The 25,883-nt window shown below is 42.1% G+C and overlaps 1 protein-coding gene across 3 annotated transcripts in view; it reads right to left on the bottom strand.

Annotated features, from left to right (window-relative positions):
- The window catches only part of LOC114154776 (spermatid perinuclear RNA-binding protein-like), a 37,618-nt gene extending 11,969 nt beyond the window's left edge, over positions 1-25,649 (bottom strand). For all 3 annotated transcript variants that reach the window (XM_028034173.1, XM_028034175.1, XM_028034174.1), the window contains exons 1-9: positions 25,402-25,649; positions 10,904-11,026; positions 7,785-8,002; positions 7,489-7,654; positions 5,247-5,388; positions 3,369-3,487; positions 2,497-2,592; positions 2,308-2,419; positions 1,137-1,234 (exon numbers count right to left, since the gene is read on the bottom strand). In XM_028034173.1, coding sequence (XP_027889974.1) covers positions 1,137-1,234; positions 2,308-2,419; positions 2,497-2,592; positions 3,369-3,487; positions 5,247-5,388; positions 7,489-7,654; positions 7,785-8,002; positions 10,904-10,906 — 954 coding nt within the window. In that variant the 5' untranslated portion in view covers positions 10,907-11,026; positions 25,402-25,649. The remainder of the gene's footprint in view (positions 1-1,136; positions 1,235-2,307; positions 2,420-2,496; positions 2,593-3,368; positions 3,488-5,246; positions 5,389-7,488; positions 7,655-7,784; positions 8,003-10,903; positions 11,027-25,401) is intronic.
- Positions 25,650-25,883: the final 234 nt, after the last annotated feature.

Here is a 25,883-nt window from a genome sequence, read left to right as displayed (position 1 = left end):
CACACACACACACACACACACACACACACACACACACACACACACACACAGACGGTTAAAAACAGAGCAGGAACAGGCTGCACAGCTACCAATGAGTTTCTGATCGATTGGCTATAATTACCCCAGAAGCTGGTGGAGCAGCTCGGAGTGTTGAGGAAACTTCATGCATTATAAAAGCTGAAAACCTTCCAGGATTAAATCATTTCTCTGAAGTTTCAAAGTGTGGCAGATTCACAATTTACTCTGTGATTAAATTCTGTCATAACAGTTTTAAATGAACACAAAAATGGAATTTAATTTTATAGCTTTAGTGAGAAAAAAAACTTAGATGTACACGAACAAGAATTTTGTATGTTAAAAATACAGTATTAACAGAATAGAGCAAATATATAAAAACAATGGAGTATTTGATTGGGCAGTGTTAAATGTTTTACAGCCACAAAGTGCCATTTTATAGCACATCAATGTTACCTTCAGTTAAAAACATGCTGTATATAACTTAAAAATTTGACTACATAATTTAACGACTTCAAATTGGGCCTCTGTCTCTTTAAGAAACTCCGACTCTTTCTGAAACTCTGCCTTCACAACGTGGCTCCTCTTTTAACCCTTTAACAACGTTTTCACCAACGTTTCACTGAGAAGTTGCTCCTAAATCGAGCTCAGCTGCTTCCTGGAGGATCGTGCTGAGTCTGTGGCTGCAGGCGGCGCTGAGGCGAATCTCGGTGGGACGCCGCTTAATGAGCGCGCTCAGTTTTACAGCAGGAAAACAGGAGGAGAGGCTTTATGATGCTCTGCAGGTCAGAGCTCATAAAAACTGATTCTGTGAAGAAGTTCTTCATTTGCTTCGTCTCCAGCAGAGATCAGAGCATTGTTTTAAATAAAACGCCTCCTGAATGAATTCTGACCCACTTTGCTTCCTGTAGAACCGGTTGGAGCCGCTGTGGAGCAGAGGTGAGATCAGGTCTGTTCGTTTAGAGGTCTGGGGCCCGAGCGAACAGGAAGCGCTCCAGACTTCCTTACCACAGTGCCTTTGAGCAACAAGACGCTTTAATTTAGGCTGCTATGCTAATGCTAAGCTGTCTGAGCTGCTAGGTTCGGGGACGGCGTGGAAATGTGGGATGTTTGGGACTCACCTGGGCGCTGCGCGTCAGGGCGTCGGCTTCCTGCGCGCTGAGCTGAGTCAGAACGTCTCTGGGTTCCCGCTCACAAGGGTCGTGAACTCCTGGGCCTCCTGGCACGAAAACACACACACACACACACGTTCTCAAAATAAGAAGGCGAAACATCCGTCTTCTGTTTTCTATGACGGAGTATTACGACCTCTGTAGATAGAAAAAAAGAGGAGGAGCAAATCCCCACCAAAAATGTTTCAATGTCAAAAATCTAGAAAAATCTCACAAATTTTCTAGAAAAAAAACCTAGAAATTTTTGAGCTTGAAAAGTAAAACATTTGCTAGAAAGAATTCAGACATTTTGTAGAAAAACATGTAAATTTCTGAGTTTGAAAAGTTGAACAATTTATCTATTAAAACTTGCATTTTTCTAAAAAGTTTTTTGTTGTAAATGTACTTCTTTTTGTGTCTACATTGGCCTTAATACTTCTATTTTCTATTTTCTGTGAAACTGAGTCTGAAAAAGAAGCTCCTGAACGACTGAGAGGTGATGAAAATCCTGCGGCTGTTAGCAAAGCGCTCATGTCGTCAGAAGGTCGAACTCTCTGCTGAAGAAAAGATGTGAAGGATTCCCAGACGGAGGATCAGAAAACGAAGCGAGGACAGAAAACAAACGAGGACGTTTGTGTTGATTGGAGCTGAGCGGAAACATTTATCAGACTGAGGATGAGAGCTCAGGCTGAAAAACATTCACTGGTTCTGAGAGATGGAGGTGAATCAGTTCATGTTTCTGAAACAGACTGAATCAGTTCTGCTCATCTCATCTCTCTGTGTTTCTGCAGCATTTTAATCCCACTTTGATTTGATTTTCCAATAATAAACCTGTTTTATTCAGAAACTGAGGCGCAGAGAGGGAATTGCTTCTCTATTGACAGGAACAAACAGCTTTTCGCTCCATGATGCAGCTCAAAGCCAGGACAGTTCCAACATCTGCTATGTTATTTATCTGATGTAGAAAATATGGACTTAAAGTTTTATCATTATGTTAAATTATAATATAACATATCAGTTTTATGTGATAAAAGAGACAATAAAAATTATTTATTTCTCATGTTTTAGGCTGCAGAGTTATTTTTGAAATGCTTTCTAAATAAAGCTGGAATGGAATGGCCCGTGACCTCTGACCTCTGACCTGGTAGCAGGATCCCTGAGGCGACGCACTCCATGACCCGGCGCAGAGCTTCTCCTGGACCCAGCGGCCGGTTGCTAGTGGCGACGGCCTTCTCGCAGATCAGCTCCAGCGGCTGCACAGACACATAAGACCACCAGAGGGGCTCAGAGGTCGTGACCTCCGGTAGCTCCTGCGCTGAGCGGCACCTACCCATCCTTGAAGAGGCTGCCACTCCGGCTGGCGGTTGCACACGTCCCTCAGAACCCGCAGAACCACCAGGCAGGACTTGAGGTCGGCGACCCGGGCCTGAGGGACAGACGGAGGCGTGAGGAGAGTTTCAACAGGCAGCAGAGAGAGGCAAGGTCACGACCTCTGGAGCGCCGACACGCTGCTGACGGCCGTGAACTGGAGGTTTAGTCAGTGTAACTGGAGCAGATTCAGAGGGAATCAAACCTTCAACCAGATCAAACTTCACTCATCTCGTTTGATTCAGTTTTGAATTGAAACACCGTGACCTCTGACCTATTGACTAGATTACCATTTGTAAAAATGCACCGCCTCTTGAAGACCCTCCTTCTGACTTCAGGAGTCAGAAGGAGGGTCTTAGTGCTGTCAATCACCCTCGTGTATGACCTGGAAGTAATCTCTACTTCCTAGCAGAAAGTAGAGGCTGCTAACTGGCTTGGACCCCACGGCCCAGCCCCACTAGGGCTTTTCTTATCTTTTTTTAAGAGAAAGCCACCTTAAGTGACCATAAATTTTTTTTGTGAAATTGAAAATGCATCAACCATTTCTAATGTGATCCTTCACAATATGAATAAAAAACATTGATCTTAACGAAAACAACCTGAACTGAAAACCAACTGTGAGTAATCTGATGCCTGAGCTGCAGACCTGATGGGAGAAAACGATTCTCCTGGGAGAAAACCAGCAACCAGAGAGTTAAACCTTCATCAGATCAAGAGAACAAAACCCGACGTGACGGTGGAGCAGCGGAATCAGCATCAGGTCGTCATGCCAACACCTGCAGAGAGAACTGGGTCTTTACTCTGATCATTCCTCCCAGAACCTGCTGAGCTCACCTGGAACCACTTGGCGTGTCGGAGCGCCGCCAGCCCCGCCTGGCACTTCAGCCTGTCCAGCACATCTTCCTCCTCCTCTTCCTCACACCTCGGCTCGCCTTCCTCTTGATCAACTTCCTCTGGAAAAACAAACAGGAAGAAGAACGGAGAGTTTAAAAGTATATTAGGTCAACCCTCTGATTTGACCTAATGAGCAACAGGTGGGGGCGGGGGGCTTGTTCTGTCACAGAAAGATTTATAAGACTGACGAGAGAAGGAGACGTGACAACATGCAGCTTTTCCGCAGATCAGAGGATGAAGGTATGAATCACTGAAGATCAGAGTGTTATCAGCTACTGCAGGACAAAATGAGAGACTAGATTACAGATTAAAAACTAGTAGCTTTTATTACTAGTTTTAAACTAGTAGTAAAAACTACTAAAAAGTCTACTAGTTTTTAGACTAAAGTGGAAGATTTGTACCAAATATTTTAAAATTTGAAATAATTACCTTTTAAAATCCCTCTTAATGCAGCCAAGTCGTTCTGCAGAACGCAGCTCAGTGAAATGCAGAAACAAAAGTGGACCTACTGACATAATTCAGCTGAACAGTCCACCTTAACTCGTCCTCTTTTACCGTCTTAGAAATAAAGATGAATTTATTTGCACCTATACTCTGGTGAGTGAACATGGAAACAATAAAACAATATCAACATTCCTTTGGATTGTAATTTCCACCTTCATTCAGAGACAGCAGCTGACAGGAAGTAATAAAGTTCAGATAAAATCAGGAAAACCTTCAGATAAAAGCCGAACGGCGGCTGGGAGGAAATAATGAGCTTCGTTTTCACAGTGAGGTGAATTAAAGTTTTAATCATAAACTCTGAATCTGCAGCTTCAGGTGAGCAGAAAGAAAAACTCAACAATCGCTTCGTTTCTCTGGATCACGGTAAATGTTTCAGTTTTCATCATCAGGGCCATAAACTGCCTGACCTGTAAAAACAAACAAACCTCACAGGACACCGTACGGCTCATCGTGACCTCTGACCCACGCTTTGGATGGTTTTGGACACGGTGGAAACTATAGCAACTCAGATGGTGAGGAGGGGAACTGAAGTCATTTAATTTAATATTAAATTTCAATTCATATCAATCTTTAATCATAAACGTCAACACAGCAGTTATTATGTTTCTGTTGTGAGGTCATATGGACCTTTGGAATTAAAAAGAATAAAGAAACATCTTCAAACATCTTCAGAGTTATTTGATCCTGGATCTGTTATAAACCAGAGACAGTTTACATGCTTTAATGTTTTTAAATGTGTGAAACGTTGTGATCAGTCGTTTCTGCTCATATTTACCAGCAGAATGTTAAACCTGAGTTTAGATGTTTGGTTGTTGCCAGGACGACGGACCTGAACGAGGAACAATCCTGTTTTTTCTGGAGGTTTTCACTCGACAGAGCGCTCTGAAGCCGTTTGGCAGGAAACATTTTTCTATTCTGTGAAAGTTTGTCCCAAACGCTCCTGCTGGGAGCAGAAACCCGGAGCGGCTCGTCGTTCTGGAACGCCAGAACTTCAGACAGCGCTGAAGATCTGAGAAGCTGAGTGATGGCAGGCTGACAGCTTCCTGTCGTTTTCTACCGCCGCCTCAGACTGGGTTTAAAGCGGACAGGAGCCTCTGAGCTCCAATCGGATCAGAGAGTCCGTCCCGAACGCGTTGACGCGGAGACGGGCGGCTCGCTTTTCCATCGATCCTCTCAGGAAATCCTCCGTCCAGCTGCTGCTGACCCAGATCCATCGCCTCTCAGCTTTCAGCGCTCCGAGCCTCTGGGCTCCGGTTTCTCCTCCCATGTTCCAGTTCATCCTCGATGTGATGAGACGGAGAAACGAGTGAGTACCTTCATCATCTTCCTCTTCCTCCCTCATGGCGAGCGAGGTCAGGGTGATCTTCAGGGTCAGTCTGGGATCTTTGGTGCTACAGACCAGGATCGCTGCCTCAGAGACACACGACTGGACTTCATACCTGTCGTCTGTCATCGTCTGTAACACAGAGCGACACCGTTACCATAGTGACCAGGAAAATAAAGACTAGGGGTGCACTTATTTATCAGCCGGCTGATTTCCTTAAAAGATCAGTGATCGTCAATACTTCCATGTGAAGCCGATCTAATCCACTGATCTTCTCTAAATCAGCAAAGGTCTGAAAATCAGCCTCTGTCCTGTTCTGTTCGTTTGGCTGTTAGCCCCGCCCACCAGGTCAGTGACCACACTGCTGCCAACGCAGCAACTAACTGGCAACATTTCAGACCAAAATATTCACTCAGCAGGTCGAGCTTTTTAAAGATCATAATCAGCGATCGGCCAGAAAACTGTAATCGCTGCATCATTAATAAAGACATTCATCCTCAGATTTAAGATGTTTCAGTCATTTTTGGTGTCAAAGTAAAAAAAAACAATACAGGAAAGAAACACTTGAAAAGAATAAATATCTCAGTTGAGTAGATGTCTATCTATTCACTATAAAACTGAGCAAATTGGAATTAAGAAAATAAATCTGCTTCATGGAAACACAGTACTTAAAAAAACACTCACTAAGTTTTTGTGCTACAATGAGGGACATTTTTGGCCGAATCAAAAATGGTGTATTTCGCAAAACAGCAATAGGAGCACCTTCTTCGCATCATATGTGTCACATGATCAATAATCAGATATTACCATGGCGAACACTGAACAGGAAGTAGTGTTTTTTTAATGACTCATCACATGAACAAACTTATTCACTTGTGATTTTAATTGTAATTCATGTTTATTGGAAACATTGTAATTGCAAAATTATGTTTTATTTACATTAGTTTAGTTTCCTCTGCTAATTAGAGCCCAGTTTTATTCCTCTTCCTGCTGAAATCTCCTGGCCTAGAAAATATATATTTTCTAGACTTTGAATATTTTGCATAAAACTTTTTTTTTCCTGAGGTATTTATGTTTCAATGGGATTTTCTGTGGCTTTCCAAAGCTTCATCAGGAGGAAGGTGATGAATCAGAAAAATAAAATTCAGAGAATTAAATTTCATTCTTTTACATTGATTTCCATGACAACATGAACAGGAAGTAAGCGGCACCAGAGCCTTGTTGCCTGCTGTTCCTGCCAGCATGGCGCTGCGTTTCATCTGCAGCTTCTCTGTCAGGTAAACACGGCTCCATCCATCAGGCCGCCGCCCGTCAGGCTGCAGTTAGCGGCAGGAAATGAGATCCTCAGACAGTTTCCTCTGTTGATGAAGAAGCTGCGGTGAGTAATTAACGGAGGAAAACCTCCAGCCTCTGAACAGCGGATCCAGACTGATCCTCTGGGTTCTGGGATGGATCACAGCATAGCGACTGTCTGGAGGTGAAGTCACTGTTTGTCAGGGAGCTGTGATGCACTTAGGAAATACAGTTTGACCCCTGACCTCAGGTCTATCCACACTTTGTTCTCTGATCCTTTCCTGCCTAAAACTGCAGAACCTCTTGTCTCTATGCTGTAACTGCGAAGTAATTTCCCTGCTGGGATGAATAAAGTACTTCTATTCTATTCTATTCTATTCTATAAAAAACCTTCAACAAACTAAGAAATTGATGAAAACAGTGATGCTGGAGGCTCATTTTCACTTTTTTTTTTCTTTACACCACAACGATCCATCCACTAGTAACATCCACATTTATTACAGCTGACAGAAAAAAAGTATAAATCAGATCTTTGGGTAGCAGCTAGAATTAGACTGAGACAGGATTTTTTTATTAATGATATTTGAGCTTCATACAGCATTTTCTTATTCATTTATTATTTTTGCTGATTGCTGCTGGCTAGTCTGAAGGAGCTGAGGTGTGAAAGCTGCTCTGGCAGAAGCTCTGCAGGTTGGAGGAGGAGCTGCGCCTCGTAGGCGGAGTTTGGTCCATCCAGGCGTTTTGCACAGCTGAACGGTTGCCATGGAGATTAAGGGATTTCTCAAACATGCATGAAAAAAATCAAAGTAAGACTCCAGGTTTGTTTTATATGAGGGAAAAACATTATAATATGACGTAAAATGGACTTAACATGACGCCGCCCCTTTAAGGCGAGGTCCTGCGTGTCTTAAAGGGGCGGGCGCGCTGACGATTCTGTACCTGGATCTGCAGGGGCAGGTTGGCGCTGACGGTGTACAACAGCAGCTTGGTGGGTTTGGGTCGGCACATCAGCACCAGCTCCAGCTCCGTGTCGCCTCTGATCAGCAGACCTTTGGCCAGCAGGCCGACCCGGGTCACCCCGCACAGAACCGGCACTCCAGCTGGGCTGAGACAGAGGAAGGGCGGCCAGCGCCCGATTACCTCACAGCACCAACGTCTGCCCTGCAGCTGCACAGGGTCACTGTTCCTACGGTGAACTCACTGTGTTTGTAACACCGGCCCATAATCAGACTCACTCCGTCTCAGCAGCATCTTCCTCCTCCTCGTCATCACAGCTGGACGTCTTCCCTGGGGAGTCCTTCAGGCCGTCCATCCAGTCAGAAACCTTCTTCAGAGCTCCCTCTGCGATGGACACCAGCGCCTGGACGGCCTCCAGCTCCTCCGGCGCCGGGTAGACGCTGGCGTGTTTGGCCATGACATGGCGGTCGTCGTTGGCAAACGACCGGAACGACCTCTGAGGGTGAGAAGAGAGAGAAAGCACAGCAGCTGGAGGTTACCATGGAGACCTTTCATTTTATCATTAAAGACACTTTTATATGTATACAAGCTAAATAAAAAGGTTAAAACCAGAAAGACACAGATCAGCGATCTAAACCACTGACTTTTTAAAATTCGATTAATTGATAATCGTTAGAATAATCAATAGATTAAATCAATTACTACATTAATTGTTAGTTGCAGCTCCGCTGTAATCAAACCTTCATCGCCCGACTGCCCACATGTACACAAACACCCAGGCAGACGAGTTAGACGGCTGTTTTAATTACAGCTGCTGCCTTTCTGAGGAAAACTAATGATCCAGTTTTATTGAGCAGAACTGGTTCTGGTTCTGCACCTGATTAAAACCTGCAGACATAAATCCAGGATCTGCAGCAGAGTTACAGCCACCATAGAAGAAGATGAACTCTGCCGAAGTGATGGATGAGGACGGCGGCCATTTAAACGCTCATATGTTGATGTTTTTTAGTCGTTAAGTGGAAGTGGCATTTTCCCTCCTTGATGCTCATTTCCAGGAGTGTTTCCACTTCCAGCCCGGCTGGACGCCGCGCTGCAAAGGTCGCCAGCACAGAACCATCAGAACTTTGGGCTTTATGCTGCAGAGAGGGATTATCAGCAGCAGATCATCAAAGTAACGCATCAAGCAGATAATTAGACTAACAGCAGGAAACTGTCGTAACTCAGATAAAAACCTGGACTCTTTGTCTTTAAAGATGCTCTTATAAAAAATAGATTTTGTCATATTTGTTAAAATTCTCCTTATGTTGTGACAGTATAAGTCAGATAACCTGTGGGGAAAAAATCAAGCTCCTCTGCCTTCTCCCAGTGTTCCCAGTAATAACTGCAGAAATGCACTCAGTCAGAAACAACCAATCTGCAAATAGAGAACATTGTAGATGGAAAAAAGTAGTAAACCTCTGCCAAAAAAATCAGGACATTTCTGAGTTTAATCCCAACATTTCAGAGTTTTTCCAGACAATTTAATTCTTTTTCATTATCTGTCTATAACGGTCCTAATAAGTCATCAAACCAATCAGAGCCAAGAAGAGGGTCTTGTCACATTTAGCAGCACGTACATGAGTATGACTGACAGCGCTAAGACCCTCCCGCTGGCTCTGATTGGTTGTTTTGGAGCATTTCTTTAATAGTAGCTCAGGGGGGAACAGATGATCAGATTTTTCCAGATTTTCTGTCTCATATTAAATTATCACAACATGGTGACAGTTTTAAAGCATATTTTTATAAAAGTTACACACTGCAGCTCTAACTGTGGTGTCAGAAATAACAGAAACACCTGAAACATCCTGAGCTGCAGCAGGTCTGAGCATCACGGCCCTGATTCAGCTTCATCTGCTCAACTGTGACCTCTGTGACATCACTGAACTGTCCTCTCTCCGCTGCAGAGCGAACCGGATGTCAGGTTTTTCAGGCCAGAGATCCTCCATCTACCGGCCGTCAGGTCCAAGGTCGCCTCGCTCCATCTTCTCCTCCGCCCCCGGCAGCCTGTAAGCGCTCCTCATTACGGCGTGTTATTTATGACGCCGTGTAAATAATTCATGGCGGTTCTGAGCGGAGTTGTGAGGTCGTTCATCACAGCCTGGCTAATCTCCGAGCTGCCGGGGGCGGAGGAGAGTGGGGTCGTGTCGACAGCCATAACCCACAAAACTAAACATTAACGGCGCTCAGATGAAAGATTAAGACGTTAACATGGATTCTGGATCGGAGCCCGGCGTTCCATCAGGCCCGCTACCTGCAGGATGGAGGAGTTTGACGACGCTGACGGACTTAATTACATCCACAGTTTGCCTGTAGCTGACATTTAGTTTAACGTGACACTCAGAGCAGAGAAAACTGCTTTAACATTTGGGTTTCCCTGTAAAAAACATCCAGAGGAAGACAGACGACAGAACGGTTTTCAGTGAGAAGCAGAAAGACTTTATTCATGTTTTCAGGGTGGAAATGCGTCTCCAGATGAAAGAACAAAGCGCCCTCTAGCTGCAGCTGAGCTGAAGTTCAGGAAGATGACGGTTTCCTGCTAGCTTCACGCTCCATTCTTCTTCCAGATCAACTTGAATCCTTTTGCCCTGATGACGATTTGATCAGTTATCAAATCAGAACCATCAATCCGCCCTCTGAGAAACTTTTGGTCATTTTTGGACTTTACAGAGTACCTTTCCCCGACACTAAGCTCCTTCAGACTAGCCAGCAGCAATTAGCAAACACCTGGTGGAACAGCTGAGCTCATTATAGGAGCTGCTGGTCAGAGCAACGCTGGTAAACAAGGTGTTCAAGGGGTTAGTAGAGGAGCCATGATGTGATGACTTCCTGAAGGCGGAGCTTCAGAAAGAGCAGGAGTTTCTTAAAGAGACAGTAGGAGAATTTCAAGACAGTAAATATCGATGTTATTTGATATATATTGGGCTTAGTAGCTGCATCTCCATGAACCACAAAATTCTGTAAAAATTAAAAGTACAAAAATCAATTTGTTCATTGGAAACACTCCAATGTTGAAATGTTGTATAAAATGTTTCTGTGCTGGATCAGGTGTTTCCCAGCCTTATTCAAAAAGATGTGTTCAGCAAAACTGCAAGGGATAAACTTTTTTAGCTCATGATCAACAACCGGATGTTACTACTATCAGAAATGAAGAAGAAGATGACAGGAAGGAGGAGGAGCTTATTTTAATTTCATGTCTCAATAAAAACACAGCAATGGTGAATTTAGCAGAATATAGACAAAGATTTCACACACAATGGAAACGCAGCTGGTGAAGGTGTCAGAAACCTTTAGAGACTGGGAGGAACTGGGATTACTGCTACTAGTTCACCTCAGCTACCAGTAAACAGAGGAATCTCACCATGTCGGTGCGGTGTGGGGGTCAAGGGTCGATGGGGGCGGGGTCTAGGTGAGGACCAGCGTCCTGTCGCTCGGCCTCCTCATGCAGTCCAACGCCTCCCACTGCTCAGCCTCTCAGGTCCCACTGTGGAGGGAAAAAAAACACCAAACATGGCAGTCAGAAACCGACAGGTCATGGGTCGTATCGGTTGCCACGGTGATTTAACGCCGATCTTTGTTTTTGGACCGTTTGTTGCAGATGATCCAGGATTTACTGTGACGCTGCTCAGCTTTCACCTTTCAGTCACATTAAACCTCCAGCTTTCAGTTGTTTCTGTTTCCTGGTTCAAACTGCAGAACCTCACAGATTCTGACAGAACCCGTCCAGCTGATCCAGAAAAGCCTCCAGGCTGAATTCATAGTTCGTCTGGAGAGGTTCTGAGATTTCCCGTTGGCGTCTCAATGTTGGTGAGTGAAACCAGTTCATGTGGTTTGGACCTGAAACCTGATATGTTTTTATGTTCATGTGTGTTGGGTCTCTGGTTTTAAATTCAGCTGTTTTTTTTTTAACAGTTAAATCTGTTGTGAAACTGATTTGGTTAAATTCAGTGGAGGGTCTGTCATGCTGCGGGCCCGTCGTCTTTATCGGCCTGGATTAACCCGGTTCCTCTCAACCAGCAGCTGAACGAGGTGGAAGAACCGAGGCTGCACAATAAATCTCCTCTATATTCATACGGCAAAGAGCCGTCTGCAATAATTATTGGGTAATACAGTCCAAGTTTTATAAAGTTGTATTTTCATGCTAATGTAATAAATGTAAAGGTCACAGAGTGATGGAGGCACAGATGAGAAAGAGAGAAAAGATGAAAGGCAGACATTCAGAATGATTTTATCTCTATATTCACCAAAGTTTTTGAAAACTGCAGAAACAAGAAAAAAACTGAAAAAATAAAAATTAAAACCAAGAAAGTGAGTGGATGGATGGATGGATGTTTACAGGTCTGTAGTAACTGGGTGTCGGATTTAAAAACCTGTAAGATGCATTTATTACATCATTTATTGTTTGTTGTTCATTTATCATGATAAATTTCTTGTCATGATTAGATTTTGATTTAACATAATAAATTCCAACTGATGATGTTTTAAAGGTTTTTCAAAGGTTTGGTTGGTTTGACTCAGAGCAGTGAAAAGAGAACAACAGCTGGAGATGAAATAAATGTTTTGGTCCCAATCAAACAGAGTCAACTGGACCGTCTGTGTTAAAACAGCGTAAAGGCAGGACGAAGTGCATCGTTTGGCTGTTGGCTCAGCTGTAACCTCTGCAAGGGTAAAAAACTGAGAACATAAAACTAAAAGTTGATATAGCAACAAAAATACAGAATGTATTATAACATAACGCAGCGGCACTCTGATGTTTTCATATCTACCATAAGTTCAGGCCGGACATTCAAGGTCGAGTGGATTTACTTTACTGCTGCGGTTTTATTGGACCTCATGCGAGCTGCTTTCCCTGCTAACCTTGCGTCTCCCTGAAGGGGAGGCGATTAAAGCCAGATAATCAGGAATACAGCGATGACTTTCTGAGGACGCCGACAGCAGCGGCAGATGGTGAGCTCAGCATGTGGCAAAAAGACAACGCTGATTAAAGAACAACAGAAAAAAATAACAGGACAGGAGGGGGAGAGCAGGTAAAGAGTTTTTTTTTCCTCTGCATAAAAATAGACTCTGTGATCATGAAGCCAACCTGCTTTAAAACCCAGAGAGGCTGTAAACAGCTCCCAGAGATCCGGCTTTATTTGCATAAGCCTCACATGCAGAAATGTTCCAGCAGGACCTCAGAACGCCCACGTTACGAGACGGACCAGAGAAAAATCATTTCATCTTATTCAACTAAACTATTATTATCATTAATCTCCAGCTGAAGAGAAATGTTAGTAGCAATTAGGCACTGAGGCCAAATAAGGTTCCCAGTTGTTCAGCTGAGGCGCTCGTTAGGCAGAAAACAAATCGCTGCTGTTGCTTTTTAATAAGAGAAGAACAGAACAACAACTCAGACTAACTTTAGTTCATAAAGCAACTTTCACAGGTCAGAAACCAGAAAGACTTGGAGACAAAAACAGAAAACGTGTAACATCAGAAACAGCCTAAAACTAGTTAATGTCAGTCAGACTCATTATGAACCATCAGGTGGAGATCAACAAAGATTTTATTCAAACACCTAAAAAGACTTAAAATAATTAAAACGAGATGCAGTGAAGCATAAATAATCTAATCCAGCTTCAGACAGCAGACATTAAAGTTTAGAAACTTCACTTAGCTAAAAAAAAAAAAAACGTTTCTGACTCAGTGAGAATGACCCGACAGAATCCGAATCAGAACCAAGGATTCTGAGCTCTGCCTGCACAGAAGAGTCCAGTAGATATTTTTTGATTCCAGTTATTTCATTCTGTAATAATAAGGGTTACAGTTTAATCTAAAACTGGGTGTAGCGAGTGTAATCTGAGCCACACACTCTGCACGCACACACACACACACACACACACACACACACACACACACACACACACACACACACACACACACACACACACACACACACACAATATGCCTTCATATTTACAAGTTTATGTGGTTAAACTTGTAAATATGTCCAAAACTTTCTTTCAGACGCATTATCTATTGATCATGTGTTTATTGTGATATAGATAATTATTGCTGTATTGCCCAGCCCTGCTCTAACTGAGGCAGAAAGTCATTCATTACCAGATGAGAACTTCTCACTCAGGAACTTAAAGTTTGTTTGAAATGAAAATAATCAGCTGCTTTCAAAATCTGCCCAACGCCTGCAGGACCCAGAAGAACTGCAGTCAGGAAGCCTAAAAGCTTTCTGAGACGTTGAGTAAAACATGGCGGTATTGTGACCTTAACAAAGACTCTGTTATCAGCGAATGATGCTTTCAGACAAACAGCTTCCCACAGCAGGATCAGAGTCAGAGTTACAGGTCAGACTAAAATGGACCTGAGCGTCCAGCTGGTCCAGCTGCAGGTATCCAGGCCCTGGCGGCTCCTGCTGCCTCTCCTGTCCTCAGCCTCCAGTTTTATTTTGGCTCGTGTTTATTAGGCCGGTTTTACTGCCAGAAACTTTCATGTGGAGGCTTTTATGTTCTCACAGCACTTCAAATAATTCCTCCTGTGAGCTTTCAGCAGCCGAGGTGGGAAGGTAGAAACCGTTCTGTCATACAAAGCATTCCTAACATTTGATCTGACAACAAAAGGCAGCAGCTTTCTGTGGCTAAACCAAAAGCTGGGGATGGCACACTTTCTCACACCAGGGAGTTCTGCTGTTCCAAAGTCAGGAAGCAGTTTCTACCTCTGCTTTTATTAGGCCTGTTTCTCCCAACGCTGCAGCAGAGAGCAGCCATGAGTCTAAGGCTGGATCAGGGAGAAACCTGAATGTTGTTCTCTGGATTCTAACAGCAGGCAGTTTATCTGTATTCTGATAAATAAATGAGAATTTGAGCAGAGGAGGATTTGTGTCACTTCTGCACAGCGACAGCGTGGGCGGGTTGAACACGCGCACACACACACACACACACACACAGCACTGATGGCTTGTTTGCTAATGATGTGGATTTTAATGATTTCCATCAACATAACCTCTACATCCTGTTATCTGAGAGAAGGAGCAACAGTAGGTGGCAACGCAGCAGATAATCAAGTTGCTCTTCAGCAGACGGAGACGCCGCTCACCAGAAGGTGAAACTTCAGGACCGAAAGGTTCTGATGGCGCCGAGAGAAAAATGAAAGCAGAGTCCAAAAAATGGCTCGGCTTTGTTTTAACATGGAAAATATCTTGTTATATGTGAAATAATCTACCAATGGAAGTAGAATATTTTTAATCAGTATTAAGGAATTATTGACTTAAAATAAGCTCCTATTTATTTGTGGAAAGTTACTTTTAAGTTAGTTTTGTTTATTTGCATAATTTAATGTATTTCTAACATTTGCATAATGTGGCAATTTTTTTATTTTATTTTATTTATTAATCTATCGATGAGGCGTTTGGACCCGTCAGTTCTGCTCCTGATTATTTCCTCACCATATTTCCAGTCGCTGTTTTCCCTCCACATGTCGTTGTGTTCATGGACACTGAGGAGGAACCAGAGACACGGCGACAGAACATTTCACCATCGACCCACTCTCTGAGCTCCAGAGACGGACGAGTTCGCCTGCAAAGCCAGCTGCCGGCACTGCAAAGCCACTGTCGGCATGGCGACATGAACGCATCAGTCAGGCAGGTTGGGTTGGTGTTTAAGACAAACCAGTCAGCTCCCAGCATGCACTAGGGTCTGTAGGTCAGGCCTCTGGAGGCGTTTTGGGACTAACAGACGGTGGTAAAACTGAGTTTGAGTAGAAAATCCTAGAATTAATTTATCATCACCTGATTTCCTTTCTGGGTTTTCAGAGCTCAGAAAGGAAATCACCTTTAACAAGCCGATATCCTGGATCACAGAGTGAGTTTCAGTAGATGCTACAACAGGAAACCGATGGGTCCAAATGCCCCATCGACCCAGTTTCAACCAATCAGAGTTAACCTGGATTATTAGCAGGTCAAACCGTTTTACTTGGTTTAACTGAACTGACTCGGCAGGTTAATGGTAATCAAAACCCAACGTTTCAAAGTTGTATTATTTAGAAAAAAACATTTACGGCAGTTTTATTCGCCCGATGCTATAAACACAATTATCATCCATAGTCATCACTCATTTCCTCACATTTTCCTTAAAGCAGCCCTGAAACCTTTACAGTGATCATTTTAAGGTCATTTAAAGCTTTTCTTTGGCCTTTGGCTGCTTTTTAACTCATTTTACACCCAGTCTCAAACCCCTTTTATAGCTAATCGATGCATCCATGCACGACCTCAAAACTAGATCTGGTGATCAGGGATTTGTTATTGAGGAAGCCTCTCACTGGTGGGGTGGAGTCTAAACACACATCCAGTCACTGATGTCGTCTCCAGGTGGCTGGAACAGAGCATCACAGTCCGTAACCTCACAACAGCCCACAGGAGCTCGTTTAGCTTGTTGGGACCATCTTGTAATTGTTTTTATATTACTGGTTGTCTCTAGGAACGCCCTGAACATGTTACCAGTCACTGAACTGCAGCTTCAGCAAAAAGCTGAGATGTGAGCTGATGAGTCAGATATGTGTTTAAAATCAGTTTAGAAATTAATCTGCAGATTCACAGCTGTTTTTATTTTTTACGTTATGTTGGACCAGAACAGGGACACTAAAAGATCAATTATAAGTTAAACGCTTCTCCATAATTCCTCAGACTTCATGGACCCCCGATGGTGCAAAAATACCTTTGAAGATCAAATAGTGAGATTTATATCTTTTGGATTAATGTCTGAATATATGTTGCTGGTGGTTGTGAACAGGTAAAGTTCAGCTGCTGAACTGAAACCTGGAGATCTCATTTTCATCTTACTGGATCAGAACCTCACTGGGACTGAGCCGACATTAATGAGATCCGTTTTCTCCTGCAGTGACCAGCATAAATGTGTCTGCTGTGGAAAAACTCCATTAGCACGTTGGAGTTAAAATGATGTGAAACTAAGAGGAGTCCATCATTCTGTCCTTTTGTGACTCCAATGAACAAATGGGTTGAATTCACTGATTATCTTTCAATTAATCAAAGAGTTCATGAATAATCAACAGAAAAACGGCGCCGAGTTCATCAGAAAGACGGCGGATGTTTGAAAAGTCTAAAAAAATACAGCTTCACTCTTTGCTGAAAGAGTAAAAATGTTTTTAATGTAGAATTTTTTTTATTTCTGCAAATTAATGAAACTGATCCTAAGATCTCTGCAGACTGTTTGAATTATTCATTTATAGCCATTTAGTGAATTTCTGCTTCCTGAAATGTATTATTCAATGAGGAAACTTTAAGAACTTAAATCCTAAATGTAATAAATTAGCACCAGAAATGAATCGTTTCTGTGAAGTTAAGTCTCTAAAGCAGGTGTGTCAAACTCCAGTCCTGGAGGCCTGCTGCCCTGCAACTTTTAGATGAGCCTCTGCTGAACCACATGAACAGAATAATTAGGTCATTAAGGTTCTGGAGAACTGATCTACACCAGGAGGAGGTAATTAAGCCGTTTCATTCCAGTGTTTTGTACCTGTGGCTCATCTAAAACCTGCAGGACTGCGACTGGAGGCCTGGAGTTTGATACCTGTGCTCTAAAGGAACATTTTCTTTCCAGTTTTATTCTTTTAACAGAAAAGCAGAGCAGAAAAATCTGTAGCAACTGAAAAACAGAATAAATCAAGACATTTATGCAAATCCTTCCTCATCTTAGAAGGAGTTGCATCTCTGCTGCTTCAGTCAGTTTTCTAAACGTGAAATGTCACTATGAACCCACGATATGAATTAATCAGCTGTGTTTTCAGGTTTACAGATCACATATTTCCTGCAGTTATTAAAACTCCAGGATGTTCTAATCAGGTTCAGAGTTTCAATCCGATGAGATTTATGTCCGTTAGCTCTCCGCTAATATAAACCCAGCGATAAAAAGCAGATAAATTCATTTGGATTCAACTTTTCAACAAACATCCAACAGAAACAGAAACCAGCAGAAAGTCCTCATCCAGGTCTCTAACCCAGATTAACCTGCTTAATCCAGGCGCACCGCAGGAAATCTGCCCTTCAGTAAATTTAGGAAGTACATCTGTGTGATGCCATTATGGCGTGTGTGTGCGTGTGTGTGTGTGTGAGCAGGCACGTGCGTGTGTGTGTGCGCGTGTGTGTGTGTGGTTATGAAACAGCAGCTTTAGAGTTATTTTCTCAGCAGGATTAGACTTCAATAATGCATTAATGGCTGCGCTTCATGTAAGCGGCCAGAAAACATTCAAATCACTAAAGCAGAGTGGGTAATGCATGGGCAGGGGGTGGACTTAAGTAAAATCTACTAATGGATTTAGTTTGAAAGAGTTGATGAAATTTAAATATTTAACTTCTTATGTTTAGTAACTCAGGTAAGGTTGGACATTTAACAGGAAACTTTCTGTTTTTGGGGAAAACGTCCTGCTCCAGAAACACCAGGTTACATTTACATTTCATTAATACTTCTGTTACTGTTACTGTGAATCCAAGCCAAAAAAAGTCACATTTACAAACTAAACTTAACGTGACATAAAACCACAGGAAATGTTTTCTCACACCAGGAGAATCTGAGGCGAGTAGTTGAGCCGTCCAGCAGGATGTGCTGCAAAAAACTCTTAATTTTACCAAAGTGTGTTGGTCTGGTTTCTAGTACAAATGTCATAGCACACTAGAAATACGACAAAACTAACTTCAAGTAACTTTTCAGATATAAGAGCCTCAGCTAGTCTATAATTCCTTAATATTAATGAAAAAGTTTCCAAAGTTTTATTTCCACTGGTAGATTATTTCACTTATAATAAGATATTTTCTCCATGTTACAAGTGAAAGAATCTGCCTGTGGAACAAATAGTTTTTAATTGATATTAAGGAATCATTTACCTTTTCGCAGTGCAGGTAAAAATAACTGATAGATGAATAAACTCCATCAATGTCGACATCAAACTGACTGAACTTCCTGTTTCCTTCAACAAACTACGAGTCAACATTAATATTACTGAGCAGTTTTATGAAAAACAGACAGAAACATCTGAAGCATCAATGCCTGGATGACACTTTATTAATTTAACTTAGTTTTTTATGTCTGTAATAATGAGCCATCGTCTCATTACAGACATCAAGTTGAGTTAAAGTTTATTTATATGTACTATGTTTACATATAAATAAATATGTAAACATAAATATGTTTATATGTTGATATAAATCCTGTAGCACATTAATAACAACCTCAGCTGACCAATGTTATTCACATCAATCATGATGTTGCCAAGTCTTGGCAATTTATTTATTTAATGTATTCAAGTATTTTTATGAATTATGGAATCATGGTCATGAAATGCTCAGATCTTATTTAATTTAGTAAACTGTATATTATCAGAAAACCTGATTCCTGATCAAATCAAAACCAGCCACTGACAGCATTTATTGGACCCACAACATTCTGTACAGCCGATGATGAGTAGACTAAAAAATGACTTTGAATCTGTTGTAAAAGCAGAAAAGTCAAGCCCACCTGACGGGTCCAAACCGAAGCAATCAGCACAAAACATCCAGCGGTAAATGACATCATCATAACGACCAAAACTGGAATATAACAGCAGCGTTAAGGGGTGAAAGGTCAAACTGAGCAGAACCAACCAGGCTGACCGGCTCATGTTCATCCCTGTGTTTACTGATCCCACTTGTTCACAGATCAAATCAGAACAGGAAGTCGTTATTCAGGGAATTCAGAACCAGAACCAAAAGGCTGGACCCAATGAGACCGCACTGTGTGAACTGTGAGTACCGGCTGCTTCTGATGAGCAGCAGCGTAGTACTGGCTCCGGTCCAGCCGCCTTCAGCACTCAGCCCAGTTTACTACAGACATTCATTTCCAGAACCAGAACCAGAGCCAGGAGGGGGTCAGCTCTCTGGCAGCAGCAGCAGATCAGCTGGACGCCTGCAGCAGCAGCAGCAGCAGCAACAACAACAACATCAACAACAACAGCAACAGCAACAGCAGATCAGCTGGACGCCTGCAGCAGCAGCAGCAACAACAACAACATCAACAACAACAGCAACATCAACAACAGCAACAACATCAACAACAACAGCAACAACAACAACAGCAGCAGATCAGCTGGACGCCTGCAGCAGCAACAACAACAACATCAACAACAACAGCAACATCAACAACAACAGCAACATCAACAACAACAACAACATCAACAACAGCAACAACAACAACAGCAACACAGCAGCAGCAGCAACAACAACAACAACAACAGCAGCAGATCAGCTGGACGCCTGCAGCAGCAGCAGCAGCAGCAGCAACAACAGCAACAACAACAGCAGCAGATCACCTGGACGCCTGCAGCAGCAGCAGCAACAACAACAACATCAACAACAACAGCAACATCAGCACAGGTCGGATTCTTTTCGAATGCGACCCATATCCGATATGCATTTGATTCAAATGTGACGTAACGTCCAGGTCGCATTCATCCGAACTGAACGTCAGACACTCAACAAGTCTCACTGTTCTGCCTCCTGATGCACGCAAGCGGGAAGAACAACAACGACCATGACGGACTATAATGAGGATGAAGTTAGCCTCCATCTTTATTACAAACACTGAGCACTTCTTTGGTTGGCAGAACACTGAGAACGCTGACGTTATTGCGCCCTCTACTGAGCATGCGGGACACTTTCAGGTCGTTGCCCGTTCACACTGCAGAACACTTACAGGTCGCATATGTTTGGCAGTGTGAACGGCCACGGCAAAAAAATCCAATTCGACAAGAAGTCGGAATTGGGTCACTTCAGGCTGCAGTGTGAACGCAGCCAAAGAATTCTAAAAAATGAAAACTGGAAAATTGTCCTAAAACAATCCTAACATGCTTCTCTTAGACACTACTGGGTTCTGAGCTGTTTTAATTTTCTGAGGTTCATTGAAGTTCAGCATGTTCACGATGTTTCCCATTAATAATCCATCTAATAACATATTTCATCAAGGTTCCAGTCAATCACAAAACAAACAGAAACAGTTGTATTTCTGGCTTGAGCGTCTAATTTGGTCACCAACATTTCATCTGCTCTTCATGCAGCTCCTGAATCAAATCCTGAGATGGTAAAAGTTTCCCACACCAAGCCTGGCTCTGGTTCTGCTGGAGGTTTCTTCCTGTCAAAGTGCAGTTTTTCCTCTCCACTGTCGCTACATCTTAATTTACTCCCAGCCTGAAGGTTTCAGGATATTGAGTCATTAAACTCTATATTCTCTTTGCATTGAGATCCTGGTCAGTTTGAAGATGTTTCCTACAGAATCTTAAACTAAAAGCATTGTTTGAATAATTAACTGCAGCATTAATGTTGTCCAGACTCTTCCTCTCTGCAGTGACTGAACTCCTGCTGGCTTTTCAGAGTCTGGATGTTTTTATGTCTCAGTGCAGGGAATCCTTCAGACAGTCTCCTTTAAATCGCCCTCAGTGGAACCGGCTTCAGTTCCCTCCTGTTTTAATCTACTGTCCCTGGGGAAAAAACGAGAAGAAAGCCTGATTGGACTCCACAGAACCCTGACTCAAACAATTATCACCGTGGCAATAATTGCTTTGTGATGGCTGTGGGCAGATGAGTTCAGGAACGAGGCCAGGTGAGGGGAAGAAGTGCTTCCAGGGGATTGTCTAATCAATCTCTTTCTGTTTTACATGCAGCAGCGAGCCAGGACTGAGGGCAGTCCCCAGAGACACACACACACACACACACACACACACACACACACACACACACACCCCCACACACACACAGTGCAGCTGAGTGAGAAGTGTGTGCGACTCCAGTGGATCAGCTGTGGAGAGCAGCAGAGATTCAGCAGGATCTTTGTCTTCTTCATGTGAGGAATCTTGCGGGTCATATGGATGTAAAGTTTATCACGATATTTCCTGGTAATATTTTGATAACGATAAAACGGTAGAAACTATTTATTACTCCATTTTTAGGAACTGTCCGGCTGTGACTGCACGGCAGCTATTATAGCTCCTGAAATACATTCTCATTAGTAACTACAGATGCACTGATCAGATATTTGTATCTGAATTGGTCCGATATTGTAGAGAAAAGTCCAGATTGAATATCGAAGCAATGTTCCTGATCCATCAGGGCAGATCTGTCCAGTATAATTCCTTATTATTTATTTTACATTATATTTAGGATTCCTTATGGTGTTTTCTGAACCATTTGAAAGAAGATTTGTTGCAGATTATTTTTATGTATTTATTATTTTTCTCCATTGGCTGTTCTACTGCTAACTGCTCTGACTGAAATAATTAAAGTTGTTTTAACTGTCTGACCAAACTGGTGAAGCTTTTGGTGTGTTTCAGTTTGCTGTACTGGTGCAGAGTTAGCAAATAAATTTATACTGTAATTTAGTACATTTATGTTCAAGTTTTTAAAAAAATAAAACATTTTAAGTTAATTCAGCTGTTTCTCTGTATCAGATCAGCATTGGGCGATACTGATCCTCAGATATTGTATCGGAAATGAAAAACTGGATCGGTGATCCCTGATTCTTCCATGTTCCTTTTAGATCACAAAGTGAGATTTGTGTCACTAAACTGAACACAGCATTCGGGTTTCCCTGTGGGAGGATTTCCTGTTGGACTACCAGATCAGGATATCATGTCCACACCTAATCCTCACTTAGCAGAGCGCTGCTGCGTCTTCATCAACACCTGAAGCTGCGGCTCGACCCGAGGCGACCCGGTCCGATATCGGGTTCAGGTTACAGCTTCTACTAACAGAGGAGTCCTACGCTCCCTGAACGCACCGGCCCTGGGCTGAAACCCAGACAAATGATAAGTCTTTATCCAGGTCAGGCAAATGTGAAAAATGCAAAAGGAGAAGAGTTCTGATTGGCCGGCAGACGGTTCAGCAGGATAACGATCCTCCACTGAACACCTGAGGAGACAGGAAGCCGACGTCTCAATTTAATCCTCGTTAAGATGAAGCTGTCAGAACATCAGAGCCGAGCTTCATTATTATCATCATCATCAGTAATTTCTCTTGAACAAACTTACTGAGTATCGGTATAGAGTGAAAATGTTAATCCTAACTAACGATTATGTTAGTTATTGATTAATATATCAATTATTCTGACAATTAATTCATTAACTGAATAATAAAATAGGTGCATGCTGTAGATTTTTCATTTAACCATTCAAGCCTTTTTATACAATATAACAAATACGTTAAGAGAAGTAAATAAACAATTCCCTTGTTAAAGAAGAACATAAACATTTTATTCCCCAACATATTCTTTAGTAAACGATTCATCACTTGTAGCCAAGGATGCATCTGCTGCAAAACGATATTTCCAACATCAACATGTGGAAAGTTCAGCCCTTTCTACTTGACATCAATAGTGGGGCTGATCTGATTATTTTTTTGTATTGATCAATTATTAATTGGATAGAAAATGTTCTTAATATGAGATTTTTTTTCACTGAATTTGAACCAGGTCCAGATAAAGTTCCCAGGACTGAGGAGTTCTGGGGAGACCAGATTTACAGACACCTTTTTATCTTAAATGTGAAATGTATATTTTTTTGTACAGTTTTTGCTTTACTGCTATGAATGTGCTGTTCTTTCAGCAAATGATCTATTTTGAGTCTGTATGCTCTGGTTAATGATTAACTGATTGCTAAACTAATAGACGATAACTTCAATAATTGATTCATCCTGATTAGTTAGAAGATGACTAACATCAGCCGATACCGATGCTGATGCTGATTTATTCGCTACTAAAAATCCAGATTTTTATGACCTGGCATCATGTCTGATAAAACAACCAGAGCTCAAAGTATTTCCTATTGTAAGACAACAAAATTAGCTTGAATTTTATTTCAATTTTGGGTTTTTTGGTCCACAGAGAAAACACACCTGTACCAGTTCATAACTGTTATTCCATGTAATTAGTTTTTATTGGCTTTAATTCTGCGACGGCTTTAACTTCATTTAGTTTCAGCTCATTTTCCCTCCATGTGCTGCAGAGACGTGACCGTCAGAAACATGTCAGTTATTTCCCAGGAGCCGCCATGGCTACCAAACCGCTGCTCCAACCGCCGCCGGGGGTTCAGGGTATCATCAGACTCCACCACAAACCATTCAAAGAAAGCTTTTACAAGTCTTGTTTGTTCCTATGAGAATTTGTGCAATTTTAAGACATGTCAAATTAAATTCTCCAGTCGTGCAACTAATTAATCTCCAAATGTCAAAATCAAAATCTGCTTCATGCTTCAAACTAAAAGCAGCTAAAGTGCTGTGAAATCTCCCCGGTGGATGATGTTTTGTATTTAATCGGATTAAACGTTCGACTCTGATGCAACAATAAGGATTTCACTTTATTTAGCTGTTCCCTGCTCTGGTTTACTACAGCTGTTACCAACAGATTCACTGCTACAGTCAAGTAAACAGAAATATTTTCCACACCTTGTCATTAGAGTTACCTCATGTCAGCATCACTGAATAAATCTAAACTTAGACATGTCACAATAACAAACTTTGCTGGACAGTAAATTACTCCAGAAGTTATTGCGATAAAGATAATACTGTTGCTTTGAGACAATTTTCAAGTAATATAATGGTAATGGCATAATAATTCAAGAACACATTCTCAAAAATTAATAAAATTTAAATTCTAATTAACATGTAACACAAGAACTGGAAAATATTTGAAATTTTAAAATTAGACACTTCAGTCTCTGTAAATAAAAATGTCCTTTAAAAATGAGCGAGTTGAGACCAAAGCACAGGGTCAAGACTTTAACTCATTAATTTCAAATAATTAAATACATAGATTTTAACTTTTACATAATTATTTTTTTTTTCTTTTACATTAAAAGGTTCCGGTCGGAACATTGGTATTCACAAGTTTCTGGTACGGCTGTAAATATGATGCACAAGCGTCATCACATGCAAAAGCGATGTACTTAATTTCTGCTTCAAGAAACGATGTGATGGGAAGCTGGAAAAAAGTATTATTGTGCTAAAAGGAGTTAGCCAATCAGCGAAGCTATTCAAGCTAATCTGATGGCTGAGTAACAGATTTAAAACGATATGTTAGGTTTTTGTTTTTTTTAGCTCATATGTCTATATATTCAATAATTCAGCAACAAAATGTTGTTGTTTTTTAACTGAACATTTTTATTTTGGAGATTATTCTGTAGATTATTTTGCTACCCAGAATGCTAACATTTTTATTTTGGAGATTATTCTGTAGATTATTTTGCTACCCAGAATGCTCTGCACGGTTCATAGATCCAGTCTGGGACGCCAGAATGAGCAGGAGGTGTTTCTGAGGGATGTCTGTGGTTCCGTCCCGGATCAGATAAGCGGAAACAGGGCGAGTGCATTACCAAAAACCAACATAAACATTACGTTATTACAATAAATATCATTTATTCCCCTCATCCATACCAGCAGCCATCACTCATCATAGGTCTCAATCAGGGAGCAGGTGTTCCTCCAAACAAGTGCAGCAATTTCTCCTGACCACAACTACAACAATAATATTCAGAAACTAGTTTAACTTTATTTATCAGACACTACCAAGCCTCTGTTCAACCAGCTGTTCTGACCACAGGGATAAAACCTGAGCTGCAGGAAATCTACGAGACGGTTCCGTGTTTTCCACGCGGTTAACGGAAAACTCGCCGTTAAAGCCGCTCGTTTCAACAACAGTCACACTTTAACAGAGTTGGTATTTCAGCAGGAAAGCAGAGCCAACAGAAGGCTGAAGTTACCCGAGCAGCGTGGGGCAGAACAGCAGCGAACCCCCTCCCTCAGTTCATCCCGAAAGCAGCCCCCCAGAAGCGGACACCTACCTCCAGCGAGTGTCCGCTGACCACCGCGAGGTGAACCGACGAGAGGAGGGGGAGGCTCAGCCGGTCACAGCGCCTCCACAAGCGGTTTGTTCCTGTCGGCTGCTCGGTGTCCGGTGACGGGAACTAAGTTTGTATCCGAGTAACGGCTCCCGAGGCGGAGGGTAAGCGGGAACAGCAGCGACGGTGTCCGGGCAACCTGCTCTCTGAGCTCCGAGCGGTGCTGGGGGTAGCGGAGGCAGCGGGCCGCGCATGCGCACTGCGACAGCTACTGCAATATATCAAAGATCGCCTAATGAAAGGATGAGTCACTCCGTAGAAAGAGTAAGGAACATATTTTTTATCAGATTTTTACGTCTTAAATGTAGTTTTTTTCTAAATGAAACTAATATATATGAACAGGAAAAAATTAAATATACACATATCAAAACATTTGCTTCATGTGTACGTCAAAAACAATTTTCAATAATATATTTTTATGTATA

This window comes from Xiphophorus couchianus, chromosome 12 (genome assembly GCF_001444195.1).
Source record: "Xiphophorus couchianus chromosome 12, X_couchianus-1.0, whole genome shotgun sequence".
NCBI classification, from domain to species: domain Eukaryota; kingdom Metazoa; phylum Chordata; class Actinopteri; order Cyprinodontiformes; family Poeciliidae; genus Xiphophorus; species Xiphophorus couchianus.
This window is presented reverse-complemented; position numbering and strand designations above follow the sequence as displayed.